The sequence below is a fragment of the Lissotriton helveticus genome, chromosome 11 (genome assembly GCF_964261635.1).
Source record: "Lissotriton helveticus chromosome 11, aLisHel1.1, whole genome shotgun sequence".
In the NCBI taxonomy this organism is placed as follows: domain Eukaryota; kingdom Metazoa; phylum Chordata; class Amphibia; order Caudata; family Salamandridae; genus Lissotriton; species Lissotriton helveticus.
Genome location: NC_136072.1, coordinates 10,432,024 through 10,447,246, shown reverse-complemented (window position 1 = coordinate 10,447,246; position 15,223 = coordinate 10,432,024). Strand labels below are relative to the sequence as shown.

Sequence of the window (15,223 nt, the reverse complement as noted above, 5' to 3'; positions counted from 1 at the left end):
TGCTCTGAGAACCTTCAAAGGTGGCAGCCATGTCACTCCAATCTCTTGACCCCGGGGTGGCAGAAGATATGTAGCACGATGCAGGGCGTGCCCTTCTCAACCACCAAAGTCTCAGGAGCATCTCTAGTTTCAGCCTGTTGCCTGACAAAGTAGGCCAAAGAAACCACTTTGTACCTAGCCTGAAGTACTTATAGTAACCGCAATGGACACATCGGTCCTCACCAAGACCCCCCTGAACAACTCCGTGGTCGCTTGCTTCATGTTGCCTCCACTCCAAGTAATAACGATTGACAATAGATACAACAGAGACTTTGATAATACACAGGAATCATCAAGAAAACCAAGAAAATGCAATGGCTAACTCACACCACCCAGCTAAACCCAAAATCAACTAAAACAGTAGAGGAGGCAAGGAGAGGAGGATTTTCTTTCATCTTACCTTTACCTGCTGTATAGTCCAATACCATTTCTGTTTGCTTTGTTTGAAAACAATAAGTGGCACCAAAATTGAAACATCCTCACTCCCCAAAAGCAGATATTATCAGTTCTATCACCAGCCAGAGCAGACCCCCTGTCCCTATGCGTATAGCACCTTTCGACTAGATAGGAGAGTCTTGGATAAAGCAGCGACTGTGTCCATCAAAGAGACCACACACCATGTCCAGGGTCACACAGACCTTATGAAGCAAGCATTTGAAAAGTGGCAAGTCAATTACATTATCTGAGCAACTCCTCATCCAAGTCTTTACTATCTCCAAGAGCATTTCAAATGTCTCACTAAATACAACTTCAACAGAGCAGCCAGTTCCTTCCAAACGTACCCTCGGGAAATTGCCAAAACATTCCCCAACTTACAAATACATTTGAAATTGTGGCAGAAGTCCACCATCATAATAAGAGCCTAACAGACTACTGTATCATTGATCTGCCTCCACTACTGGATCAATCTTGCCTAGCAACAAATAATCTAACACTGGGAAAGATATTTGTTAGACATGACCATCTTTCACATGATACCACCCCAGCTTTTTACCTTAACTGTTTTTGCTGGCTGTAGAACTCTGTACTCTTTGGCCCTGCTGGCCAGTGGTAAAGTGACTGTGCTTCATATTTAACATGATGAAATTGGCATATGTCTAATTGGCGTATTTAACATACCTAAACGTCCAGAGTTAAATGTCACAAATGGCCTGCAGGACCCACTGTGCCATCCACAGTGATCATGAAAATAGGACTGAAGGCTTGCTACCAGTAGCCTGGTTGTGCCGATTTAAACTGCAAATTCGACCTGTCAAAATAGGCCTAAAACCTGCATTTTAATGTCATCCTAATCTGGCCTTAGTGCCATAAGGCTGGGTGTGTGGCATTTAAAAATGGGGCTTTTAAACATGTCTTTTCATTGAAAAAGATCCCTAAAAGCTATTTTCACTATAGTAGTGTTACCTGTACCATAAGAAAGCACTGGGATACCATATTACATTTAATATTGTTATTGCCAGCTACAAAACACCTACAAAGTTCATTCTTGGACTTTTTAAAATATGTATTAGAAACCCAATTCATTGGTAGAGTTTGATTTGTAATAAATATTTTCGATCAGGTACTTTTAGAAAATCTACCTGACAAAAGCCTCTAGGGGTACTTTGCATAATCTTCAAAATGTCACCCTGGAGCTGAGTAGCCCCCTTGATGAGATGTGAATTTAATCCCTGAGCTTAGGCAAAGGTCTTAGGTATAGGGAGGGGTTGTGTTTCCCTGCAAGGCTGACCATGTGGCCTGGGACCAGGAACCTGATTAACTTCTAAGAGGCCTACCCTGTTACAGTCAGACCCCTTCCTTTGTCTCCCTAGCCAGTCAGGCATCAGGTCCAGCAGGAGAGGAGAGGCCTTCAGAACTTGTTAAGAGTGACCACAGGGGAGGGGTTGCTCAGTTGCCTGGCCACACCTCTGGCTGAGGTGCAGGGAGGAGCTCTGCACAGGGGTGGAAAGGCTCTGCCTTGTTGGTTTTGAGCAGAGAGGGCCCTGTGGGATTTTTTTACAGTTAAAAAACAGGAACTGCTTCAAATGCGGGTAGGGTCACCCCGTTGTTAAGGAGTAGCCAGGACCCCCCCACAGGTTGGAACTGGGCATAAAAGTGGCATCCACAGTACTTTCCTCACAACAGAACTGGACCTGTAGTAGATTCAGAAAGACTGGCCTGCTGTCTGAAAACTTGAAGCAAACTGGACCTAATCTCCTTGTACCCAGTACCCTAGACGTGACTCCAAGGGTCAGTTGCCTGACCACCTGTTTGAGCTACATGGCTACAACAAGCTTCAAGAGGCATCTTTTTCTGGGCTCAACTGGATCTTACCTGGTCACTTCTGCTGGCATTGGCTGGATCGAGACCTGACCTCCAAGTGCTGTCCTAAGGGCCTGGACTCTTGGCCAGCATCAGAATGTACTCCTCATGGCCTAACCCTAAGGACTGGGACTTGGAAACCTTTTGTCAACTTTTTTCCCTAAGAACTGGTGTGAGACCAGAATAACCTGCCAGGCTTGTCCTCCGAGGGTGACCCGCTACTGGGATTGAGTTTGCCGCAGTTCCTACTGTCTGCTTGTCTACTGCATATCTGCTTCAACAGGACCACTGCACGCTAGTATCCAATGACTTCGAGCTTCCCCAGACCCAGCCACTGCCTGCATCTAATCAACATCAATGGCTGTTTGGGTTTGAAGCCTAAGCTTTTCCCATTCTGAGCTTTCCCGTCTTTGTCGACCGCTTTACCGAGACCTCGAACATCAGCTCTCTGTCATCAACAAGCCCGGATTAGACTTTGGCCTACTTTCTTACCACACTGAAGACTTTCTGCTCCATGAAAGTTCCCAAGCTTGAAGGAAACATTTTGCCGTGACAAACTAGGTTTTTGTATGATACCCACTGTCCATCGCAGTTGGCTTTAAACCTTATATTTGTACAAGTCAAAAGCAACCAGATTACCATGACTGGTGCTTAACCCTTCCTGGCTCTATTTTTAAATTGAAACTCTAAAATCCATGACTCCGGTTTTACTAATTGGATTTTTGACATTTTGGTGACATTCATTTCCATAAATATTACTATATTTTTCTAAATTGTTTTGGGATATTTCTTCACTTTACACCTTGCCTCTGAGTTAAGCCTGTCTGCTCTATGCCAGAGCTACCAGAAAGTTTTAGCTCAGTTTAATTATCGATATAGTGGTTCACCCTGACAAGGATTGTGGTTATTGTTGGAGGAGAGTACTTATCCCCAAAACTAATAGCCCAATGTCTTATAATAGTGAGGTTATTGAGATCTAAAGCTTTCATCTAGTTGACTTAGATGTAAAACAACTTGAAGAGGCTGTACATACAAAACAAATTCCTCTATCACCGGCCTGCATGACTAACACAACCAACAGTATTCTACTAAATTAACCTTCACTCTATTTCACAGCAACTAAACACCTACATTTCAATCCCGCAAACTAGAACTCCTGGTAGACCTGCCGCAGTCCCTTGCTTCATGCACCACTAACCTGGGCAACAAAATACATTCTATAAACTCAAGCTAGGCAAACTAGAAGATTCTCATTCAACTGACCAACACGCTCATGCCTTCATATCAAATGTGGAAAAACCATGCACCCTTCCTGATTTACTGCAACTCCTGATTTGGAACCATAAGAAAGTACCAAGTACTAAACTTGACAACTTGGAAACAAAAATATCACCTGCTGAAACAATGGAGACTTATACAAATCATGGAAATCTAAATAATGAAGAAACAAATGAAGTAGCATCAACAATAATAGACAAGTCCCTCATGATACCCAGGAAGAGACACCACTTGTTATGGATAAGCTGTTAACAATGTAAGAAAAGAAAAACAAAAAAAAGAAAAATGCCCTATAACTCCTTACTAAGCAATTAAGAAGCCTCTAAACTTAGTACAGGTACCAGAATTTGACACCTTGACTCATTTTCCTCAAAAGCCAGACCATTTTCCCTAAAAAGACCAAAGCTAACTTTCTCCCAGACAAGAGGGCTATTAGTCAAAGCTCGCATGTGGCTAATCTATCACCATCTAACAATCCAAGCCCTTTGCTCAAAACTCAGAAGACATCATCTATAAAAACATGGACTGATGGGCTTAGCACCAATAGCAGGAGCTGCCCAATTATGAAGAATAATACCATCTCTCTTTAAGTTCTCATCAGTTCCGATTCGCCAGGAATTAGTAGTTTGATCATACAGTTGATGATCTCCCACAAATTGTCCATATGCGATGGAACACCTAACAGACATCAGAGTCTTTCGTTCACTACACAGTGATTTAAAAATAACTAATTTTCACCCCAGAGTACTTTTAACAAAGCAGAGTACACATATTAAACAGAAGTAACATGTTCATCATCAGTGTTGGAAAGTGGTTTATTAGTAGTGATAAGTAGTGACTTGCCACTAGTAATAAGGTCACAAACAGAATAAAAGGTTCAGACAAGGTCTCAATAAATTGTTCCGTTACTCAACCCTTGGTAGCTGGCAATGAACAGGCAGGAGTAACTTAGGAGACAGGTGTGTACAGCATTTATGTACTGTATTCAAGAACAACAATACATTAAATATGTAAGACACAAAACTAAAACTAAAATCCAGCTCCAATTTATAAAAATAGATTATATTTTCTTGAACTAGACACATAAATGGCAAACATTCAATGCAGAGAACTGGATATATGATTTTTTTTAAAGAATAAACACTAGTGCTTAAAAACATATAGCACCACTTTGGTACATCTAGTCGCGCTTTACTGGGACAAAGTCTGAGGCCTACAGCGATGGAGCCATAGTCGGATATAGTAAGCGGGAGGTCTTGGTCAAAATGTTACCTTCAAACTTTTCTGGAGGATTTTTCTCTCGAAGTTGAGTGATTCCCGCCAGGGGGTGTATTACACAAAGTGCCACGGGGCACAACAGGAGTTTGCATCTGTTTTTGCAAGCTCCCGGACCAATTTTGTATTTCAGGAGGGGGCACAGATGCTTGTGTTGCTCCTTCTGTAATACCAATAGCGCTGGCGCACATAAAGCAGCAGCACTATTTTCAGGGGCGTTCCCTCATTTGCATGGGGGCGTGCCCAATGCAAATGAAAGAATCCCTTTACATCTGCTCCTGCACTGTATTACAGACACTGGCGCAGAGGCAAAGAAGCTCTCAGGAGGCGCACTGTCAGTGTGCCCCCTGAGAGAAGCCTTAATGAGGAGGGAAAGGGGTTCCCAAGGACCCACCAGACATCCCCTTGAGGCAGGTGCAACTTTCCCACCTACAAGGGGATCTCTAATCCCTTTGAAAGTGCAAGCAGGTGCCATCTGCACTGTGAAAACATCCAGTGGCTTTAAGGCAGCCGCTTCGTTTTTCACATGGATGCGGTGCCCCCGGGGCTTCACGAGTTCTCAGCTGCCCTTTTTAAAGATGCACCCAGCGCAATGAAGGAAGATGCGCCGCATGGATAATGCAGCCGCAGCAGGTCGATTTTTATGTGAATTCATCACAAGGCCGCTGTCAAACCCTGGAAGTCAGGATGAAACTGAAATCCAGGCCGAGCCGTGGTTGAAGATAGCTGGCTTGACTCTCAACGTCGTCAGACACCTTATAGAGCTTTTGACAAAATGTTCCCAAATTTCACCAAACATCAGGTCTCCTAGAGCGTTCAAAAGGTCCAAAACACCAATCCAAGAGCCTGGAATCTCCAACATGGTCCTTAGGATGTCTGGGCTACAATTTCGACAATGCACCTGTCCAAATCCTTAAAAGTCAACTAGACACACTCCGGGATGGGGATTGTTGGTGGAGATTATGCAGGTGGGCTCTGTTAACCTGTAGCTTGCAGGGAGTCTACTCACGAATCCTTCTTGATGCAAGGCAAAGTCTTTAAAGCTGTAGTATCAGATTGTGGGGGGCTGAAGCCCCGTGAGCCCAATGGGCGTTGTGCGCTTGCCTCAAGTCCACACCAAATTTCAAATCTATTGCCTAAACTTCAAAACACACATCTTAGGGCCTAATTTAAATCTTGGCAGAGGGGAATACTCCATCACAAATGTGATAGAGATCCCGTCCTCCATCTTACAAATCCATTTTATCCTATGGAGATAACAGTCACTTGGCCGAGGGTAAACGGATCTATCTACCAGTCTCTGCAGCAGGCATGTGCTACCAACACTATTGCAAAACTGAGAACCTCTCATTCTTGGTTCACACCCATCTTAACCCCTCCCCTGCTGATGACGGAACCGCTCCGTCATCAGCTGGGGTGGCGCTGTGCTGATGACGGAACGGTTCCGTCATGGCCCGCTCGGAGCGCCTGCGCGGCGCGGATTCCGCGCCTGCGCTGAGCGTTCCATTGAGCGGGCAGGGCCATGACGGAACCGCTCCATCATGAGCACAGCTCAACCGCGGCTGGTGACGGAGCGGTTCCGTCACCAGCATGCGGCCGCCCCGCCCCCTTAGCACTGCGGCGAAATAGCCGCCGCAGTGAAGGGGTTAAAAGCAATAAGACAGAGGTTAGTCCGTTAACTGGAAACAAGAAGAAGAGCAGCCCCACATCCCACAACATAATTTATCTTGCTAAACTTAAGTACTTGTTCCAAAAACAGTTGTAGGAGAAAAAGAGAAATCATAACAATGCACAGTAACTCCATCTATGCAAACTTCTAAGACAGAATGACCAAGCCAAATACTGGCAGTTGGTAAACAACTTAGACACTTCGGGGCTGATTCACAGAACTCACTTAAGACAAAATCCTAAACTTACTACTTTTGGTATTCACAGAAGTTAGGATTTTGTCTTAAGACAGACTTAAGACAGAATCCTAACTTAAGTCTATCTTAAGTCTGTCTTAAGTCTGTCTTAAGTCTGTCTTAAGTCTGTCTTCAGTCTGTCTTAAGACAAAATCCTAACTTCTTTGATTACCAAAAGTAGTAAGTTTAGGAATTTGTCTTAAGTTAGTTCTGTGAATCGGGCCCATCCATTTGTGGCTCTAGGGTAACTAAAGGGGACATGATATGTTCCCTCATGTGGACTAAACCCCAAAAAAACACATCCAGTCCTCAAGAAGATTCCACGACCATCATAGGCGATGTGAAAATTGCAGTTAGCATGAACAGGTATGAACTGATTAAATATCCACAGAAGGATAATGTTATCACCATCAATCGAGTGACACATTCAGTCAGAACCTGCAGATGCAATGGGGCCCAATACCTATTGGGATCCCGGCCTTGTTATACAAGTCCAGAGGTAGATGGAAAGACTATTTTCCTTATTTTCTCTAATATTTGAACTAGGATTAGTTCCAATCTCATGGAAAGGCACCAATATTTAAGAAAAGTGACAGGCGAAATACAGCTATAACAATCGCCTTACTGCACCACTAGATGTGCAAGCCAAAGCCTGCCCGATAATCCTTTTAGAGGAGTTAGAAACATAGCCCAGTGCAAGCACATTATTCAATTTCTTAAGACCAGATTCATGCTTAACTGTAGCACAATAGACAACAACTTGGCCTAAGCTACTAAGCCCATAACTGTAACAATAAATCTTGTTCTCCACTTTTTTGCCTGTTTCATTGTCTATTCAGTGGCCTTTGACAGTCTATATTAGCAAAATGGGATATCCCAAAATCTCTGTTGAGAGCCATGTTCTCACATCCAAAGGTGGGGCTTCACCAAGCAGTGAATGAACTTCACATTTACAACCAGCTAAATAATCTGAAAGCCAATGAAGTTAATACAAAAATAATGATCTTTGGGAAATGGAAGTATCAAGCAAAACAGAGCTGGACTCTGGGTAACAGCACCTTGTTTCATGCTTCTTCCCACCACTATGGCTTTCTCCCCACAAGACCGATCGACAGCCAACCACAAAAAAAAATTTGACCTTAATGTTCGTCACGTAAAATTATCAGCTGTATGGCCCATCAGTGGACTCCATCCTCAGCCAACATTCCGCCTTTGCTTTCATATGCCCAACACAGATGTCCAATTCGAAATCAACCACTACTGGACTCATTATAATACAAAATCTACATATAAGTCCTACTACTTCCACATACACAAATAAATCACAAACCCATTTGGCATTTGTTTTAAGAAACCAGGAACATGCATGCTGTGCTGCATTCATAGCACTCTGGTACATTGTCTTGAAAGCTAAAGCCACACCCTTAAGTACCACCTGCGTGAAATGGTTAAAATTAAAATTAAGGACAACCCTACAAGTTAAAGCCGTTGTAGATCTAGAACTCACTCCAGAATGGATGTAAATGTGTCAATAGCAGATCTCAAACTATCTAAAAGAGGCAGCTTCAGTTTATTTCAAGTGTCAATGACTCTACCACCTTCATTCCTTTCAAACCTGCTGATCTTCTCAGTGACCTGTGTAGGATTCAACCATGCAACGCTGCCTGAGGGAAACAACAAGTGAAAGAACAGAGCATCATAAGAATGTGCTTTCTGCTGGTTCCATCAAAAGACATCAGGAGATAGTGGGCTAACTCTGCACAGGCACCATGGCAACATAGTCTGGTCAGTTATTAAAATGAAACTACAATACACCTTTATGGTCTGGCATCACAGCACAGCTGTTGCTAGACAATTGTGTGTGCAATACTAGAGAAGGGCTTTGGCTCCCCTCACATTTTTGGAAACAGAAGTCCCTATTTGATTGGGCAGATTTTGTGTGTTTCCAGAAAGAAGTGATTGCCCTCAAACAGAGCTGTGATCATTTTGTTTTTTTATTCAGCTGCCTGACCTTGAATTGTCAGGGGCACACATATCACATTGGAATAATATAAGAATGTCTTAGAAGACTAGATCATTTATGGTGTTTTTCTCTGGTGGCAACACAGATGGGAAGAGGGAACTGATTAATTTAAATGAATTTTTATATCAGGATTCACAGTACAACTGTACCTGACCTTTCAACTTACACCAATACCCCAATATTATTCTACAGTTCTTTGCCCCCAAACAAATACACATCTATCCCCCTGCTTTTTTCATGTGATGCTTCACATTACCATACAGCATTCTTTTAAAGTCAGAACCACTGGAATTGCCAATGCTTGCTTTTGGTACTATCCAGGGAACAAAGAGGAAAGACAAAACTTTTAATGGCCATTTTTATAAAAATGGGCACTTTTAGTTGCAAGAAGGACTTCAAACACTTCTTAAATACTGAGGGCCCAATTCACAGAACTAACTTAAGACAAAATCCTAAACTTACTACCATTTTCGTATTCACAGAAGACACTTATTCATTTTGGTATTCACAGAAGACACTTACTCATTTCGGTATTCACAGAAGTTAGGAGTCCTAACTTTAGGACTCCTAAATGCCTTCTGTGAATACCGAAAGTCTTAAAGTTAGGATTTTTCTCAATTTAGTAGTAGTAAAGTTAGGACTCCTAACTTTAGGACTCCTAAATGCCTTCTGTGAATACCAAAAGTCTTAAAATTAGGATTTTTCTCAATTTAGTAGTAGTAAAGTAAGGACTCCTAACTTTAGGACTCCTAAATGCCTTCTGTGAATACCGAAAGTCTTAAAATTAGATTTTTCCCAGTTTAGTAGTAGTAAAGTTGGGAAAAATCCTAATTTAAAAACTTTCGGTATTCACAGAAGGCATTTAGGAGTCCTAAAGTTAGGAGTCCTAACTTTACTACTACTAAATTAAGAAAAATCCTAATTTTAAGACTTTCAGTATTCCCAGAAGGCATTTAGGAGTCCTAAAGTTAGGAGTCCTAACTTTACTACTACTAAATTGAGAAAAATCCTAATTTTAAGACTTTCGGTATTCATAGAAGGCATTTAGGAGTCCTAAAGTTAGGAGTCCTAACTTTACTACTACTAAATTGAGAAAAATCCTAATTTTAAGACTTTCGGTATTCACAGAAGGCACTTAGGAGTCCTAAAGTTAGGACTCCTAACTTCTGTGAATACCGAAATGAGTAAGTGCCTTTTGTGAATACCAAAATGAGTAAGTGCCTTCTGTGAATACCAAAATGAGTAAGTGCCTTCTGTGAATACCAAAATGATAGTAAGTTTAGTATTTTGTCTTAAGTTAGTTCTGTGAATCGGGCCCTGAGGGCCTACTGTGCTCTGTCAGATAGCAAACATTCTATCTTGTATCTTGAAACATTTATAGGTAGAATTGTTGTGTTATAGCATTACATGCAATTTACGAATGTGAATAATGAAATAATATATATATATATATTTAAATGTTTGTTACATTGCTTATCACCAACCTATATGGTTTTCGTCTTTTTGCTGCCAGGAGGTTGAGGATCAGAGTATCAACGAAGATGTCGAAGGGAAGCAAACATCATCAATGATTCTCAAGCCAGGACCGAAGGCCGCCAAGGTACTTCCATACAGCATGGTAGATTTACAAAGATTTACGCAATGCAATGCAGCAAGACGACTTGGAGAGGGCAGGAATGTGCCAAATCTACTAAGATATGGTGCATTACTCTCCCTCTGCACTTGTGCATTTGTGGCTGCCAAGTGCTAACACAGGCACTCTCGCCCCATGGTGCACGGGTGTCTGAGTACCAGACAGGGTTGTTTTTGTGCAGGAAGGAACACATTCCAGAGCAAAAGCTATCCTCTGAGACTTTGGCCTCTATCTGTGGGTGCTACAGAATGCAACATACGTAGGAAGTGGAACAAATGAGGAGAAATAAACATTTCTCATTGCTGGAAAGGCACACCCTTTTGACGCATTCCCAGGGTAACTTGTCCTACTAAATCTGGAAATGCCCCAAGATTCAAAGGTGAATGCGTCTAAACACCCATGATCCATACATGGAATGCCTTTCCAGGGCAGAGTAACGCAAGGCGGCAACTTGTGTTGCCTGGAGTTACTCAAGATTTAATATGCTGCACAGAGCGAGGCAATTTGGGCTTGTGTTGCCTAATTCTTCGAAGGCATCTGTAAAATTATATCTAGAGTGTACTATCTAACAAGATGGCGCCCCGGGATATCTATCCTTGGTAACTAATTTGTGCCATTGATTTATTTTGGTGTGATTCCGTCTTAACCTTATTCCTTCTATGTTCTCCAATCCGGCAGGCATTTATTCCTTAGTTGACCTGCCACCTTGTCCGTGTGAGGGCTCTTCTCCCCAATCAAATATACATATTATATTCTTTTGTTAATTTCATAAAGCGCCCCACAAAAGATGTATCTGGCTGTCGTCCAGATACATCCCAATGTCATCCAGCTTTGTATTTTTTACAATCACTACCTCATGAACTAGTATGTTATACTGTGGCCTCATATTTACTTCTCTCATGGAAGACTAGGCAGTGGGATCACACTGTTTCATGAACTAGGAAATATGTATTTTAGTCTTGTCATCATATTGATGGGCCCGATTCACAGAACTAACTTAAGACAAAATCCTAAACTTACTACTTTTGGTATTCACAGAAGTTAGTATTTTGTCTTAAGTTTGTCTTAAGACAGACTTAAGACAGTCTTAAGACAGACGTAAGACAAAATCCTAACTTAAGTCTGTCTTAAGTCTGTCTTTAAGACAAACTTAAGACAAAATCCTAACTTCTGTGAATACCAAACGTAGTAAGTTTAGGATTTTGTCTTAAGTTAGTTTTGTGAATCGGGCCCACTGTTACTATTTAATATTGTGAAAGTTGTATCCTCTTTTTTAACTGAATACTGTGCATCTTTGTACTTTTATGACTATTAAAGTGATTTGACTAACAGACTGATTGGGTTCATGTTATTATTTAAAAGCACAACCACCCACTAATACACATGTTGTTGTGAATGTACAACTACAGCACTCTCTGGTACTAATAATTGGTTGTGGCTCAAAGCCATCTATCAGGCGAGTCAACTCGGACATTTGTGCAATCACATATAATACCTCCATTATGCTAATTGTTTCTTGAACAGATTATAGTGCCCTAAAAATGTAAAATAGAAGAAATATTCATCTAACTGTTCAAATTCCTGATGTAATTTTGTGCTTCCTCCTTAGGTTCCTATTGAAGGCCTTGCCCTTGTGCACCAGTTCCCATTTTCCTCAGGCCTACAGAGGATGTCGGTTGTCACACAGGTGGTTGGGGGCGACCAGTGTCTGGTCTTCATGAAAGGAGCACCAGAGAAGGTGATCAGTTTCTGCAGACCTGAGACAGGTATTCAGAGACATGGATTAAAAATATCTTACCACTGAGTTAGAAAAACATTAAGAAACCTTGTAGGGTAATCTGGGCCCTTCTCCAGAAGTAGGCATGAGGACCCTCTGTGAGGATCTTTATAAAGTCCTAGAACTCTACTGTGACTTGCAATATTCTTAATATGGAGAGTTGAGAATATTTTATTTCGTATAATATGCTACCATTAATAAATTAGACACGGAAATAGGGAGAAATATTGAAAATGAACTATGCTCTTTCTCCATGTGAAACCTCTCCTGCATGTTTGTAGTTGGCGAAAAGCATTATAAATAGCAAGAAATGAAAGACGAACGTTTTATAACAATAGTACTGTGGAAAGATAACATCTTGTCAACACATTACCTTTTGGGCCTAGAACACAATTTAGTTACAGTTTTGTAAAAGCATTGACAAATACAATATTTCTTTTATTTAAGTTTGAAAAAGGAACTTTATTTGTGAGAAAAAACACTGCAACAGAGTTTACATAATCAACAAAAGTGGCATACACTTATTAACAACAAGCGGACTAATAGCATGATGAAGAAAAGGAAAAATTAAAGAATAGTTGCATATATAGGTAAGGGTTACAACATTTGTAAAAGGGGGACAAGTGAAAGGGAAATGTGGGGGTAACAATATAACCATATATAATAAAGAAGGAGCATAAGAACTTAAAATATCTTAACAAATATCAACATTGCAAATAGTAATTATTGTACTGTGATTTCAGAAGGGACCCAAAAGAAATATATAATACAACAGAACGACAATTCATGGTGGTTTGGGAACCTCTTCCAGCAATGGGTGATGTTGGGTAGATTTTCTGAGCAGAGGCATTTAAGAAAATAGTTATAGGGGAGCATGTGTGTTCTCCTTTAAGAAGTAGAGATGGAGGAGAGACACATGCACGGTTGAGTCTGTGGTTATAGCAAATACTATACCACCAAGCTTGACAAGAGAGTTGTGCAGATTGTTTCCAATTGTATGTTATTTGTTGGAAAGCAACTGCAATTAGTAAATCTTCAATTGTTGTGCTACATGTAAGGGTCTGCCAATGATTAGAAAGGGTGCCTAGAAAATTTTTTAAAGGTGAAAAAGTAAATTGAGTGTGGAAGATTATATTAATTTGAGACCATACCTTAAACCAGAACTGATAAGTGTAGGGAAAGGAGAAGAGCATGTGATATAAATCAACATTTAAAGCATTACATGACCAGCAGTTCGGAGCGATTGTAGATTTAAATTAATGAAAGGAAGATGAAGTAAACATAAGTCAGTTATATAAAAAGAAAAGTGTTTGCGTTGTACTAGCCGATCTTGACGTTTTACAGATTTTCAACCACAATTTATTCCAAAATGTAGTGGACTATGAAGTATGAAAGTCGTGTTCCCATTGTAACTCAATGTTATTTTTATTTATATTTTCCAGAGTTTTGTTAAGGAATTTATAAATAGATGAAGCACTTGGTTGGGTACTTAATAAAAGGAGAATATTGCGTTGAGGTAGAAAAGGAGTTGAAGTCAGAGACGGTGAAGATAAAGGAGTTATAATCTGAATCAAAATTTTAAATTTATTAGAGTATGATTTTGGCAATTTAAAAAGAGCTTGTGCTTCAGGAAAGGTAAGAAATGTATCGTTTGAATGAAGTTGATGAAGGCAAAGAAGGCCTTTATCTCGCCAGGATTTTAAAAAAAATTGATTTGGTGTTAATGTTAATAAAGCGATTATGCCAGATTCAGGAATTAGGAAATCGATCTTTGTCTGAAAGATGTGAGATAAGCCTAGATTGAAATAGTTTAAGAGTGGTTATATGTATGGACGAAGATGAATAACGTGTCTTGTGAGTAAATGTAAGAGATTCATGGAGAGAGAAAGGAGAAAGGAAGGAGGGTTCAATGTCTTTCCATACTGGAAATGGCGCTGAAGTTGATTGATCTAAACATTTAGAAAATTGCTTAAAGAGGAAGGCATTTTGGTAGGTTTAAAAATCAAGGAAATTTACACCACCAAGTTCTTCATTGCATTTGATACTGACTAGGGACAGGTGGCTTCTTTTTTAATCCATAAAAAGAGAAAGAAAAGAAAAGAAAATAAGAGGGAATAGTCAGAGAAATAGCAGCTTTAGCATAAAAGACAATAGGAGCAAGCATACCTTTATTAGTGTCATGCCTTCCCCACCAAGATTGATACAAAGGATGCCATTTAGATATGGAGCTAGATAGCGTGGACGGAGCAAACCATAAACCTAAGTATTTATTTTTGGGGAATTCCATGCAAATTTAGTAGAGACAAAATATTTCTGGCCTGGGTTAGATGGTGTGGTGCCAGCATATGCCACAGAAAATGAAAGGAAAGATATTTGGTGAAAAGAATATCAGTCTTTGTGAATGATTGTATTTTGCCTTGACAACTGACTCCACCCAGGGTAAGAGAGCAGTGAAGAGTTAAAAGAGTCCACCTGACACATACAGGGAGACTATGAGGTGCAATGAACAACAGAAGCCAAGGTGTGATAATGATGTATAGAAGTGGCAAAGCCAAGAAAATATAGAGGCCTGTCCAGTACCGCTAAGAGAGAGAGACTACAGTTATGAAGATTTTATTTTCCAAAATGCTCGAAGGACTTCTAAAACAAGAAATATTTTTACGTTAAGTAATCTTTATTCTATTGTGGAAGGAATGCGCAGATTACTACCTCATACTGCTTTCACTCGCCCCAGGGATTACTGCTGATCAACAAAACAAGTATATCCTCTCAGCAGCTAATAGAGCTTGTAGTGGAAGATACCAGGACTCCATTCCGCAGGCCAAATGTTTCAAATGAGAAAAGGGGCAGCCACCAGACCATTAACATTTTCTCTTCCTGTTTCTGCAAGAAGAGAGTCAGAGGGGGATATGACAGGCATGGTTCAACCAATGCAGGAGGTGCATTTACAGCCCTTTCTTTCTCCTACTGCATCTCCTTCATCTCCCTTCTCT

The 15,223-nt window shown here is 40.7% G+C and overlaps 1 protein-coding gene across 1 annotated transcript in view; it reads left to right on the top strand.

Moving 5' to 3' along the window:
- The window catches only part of LOC144791845 (putative cation-transporting ATPase 13A4), a 366,292-nt gene that overhangs the window by 173,254 nt on the left and 177,815 nt on the right, over nt 1-15,223 (top strand). Inside the window, exons 15-16 of the mRNA XM_078666630.1 lie at nt 10,334-10,420; nt 12,063-12,219. Of these exons, the coding sequence (XP_078522756.1) occupies nt 10,334-10,420; nt 12,063-12,219 (244 nt within the window). The remainder of the gene's footprint in view (nt 1-10,333; nt 10,421-12,062; nt 12,220-15,223) is intronic.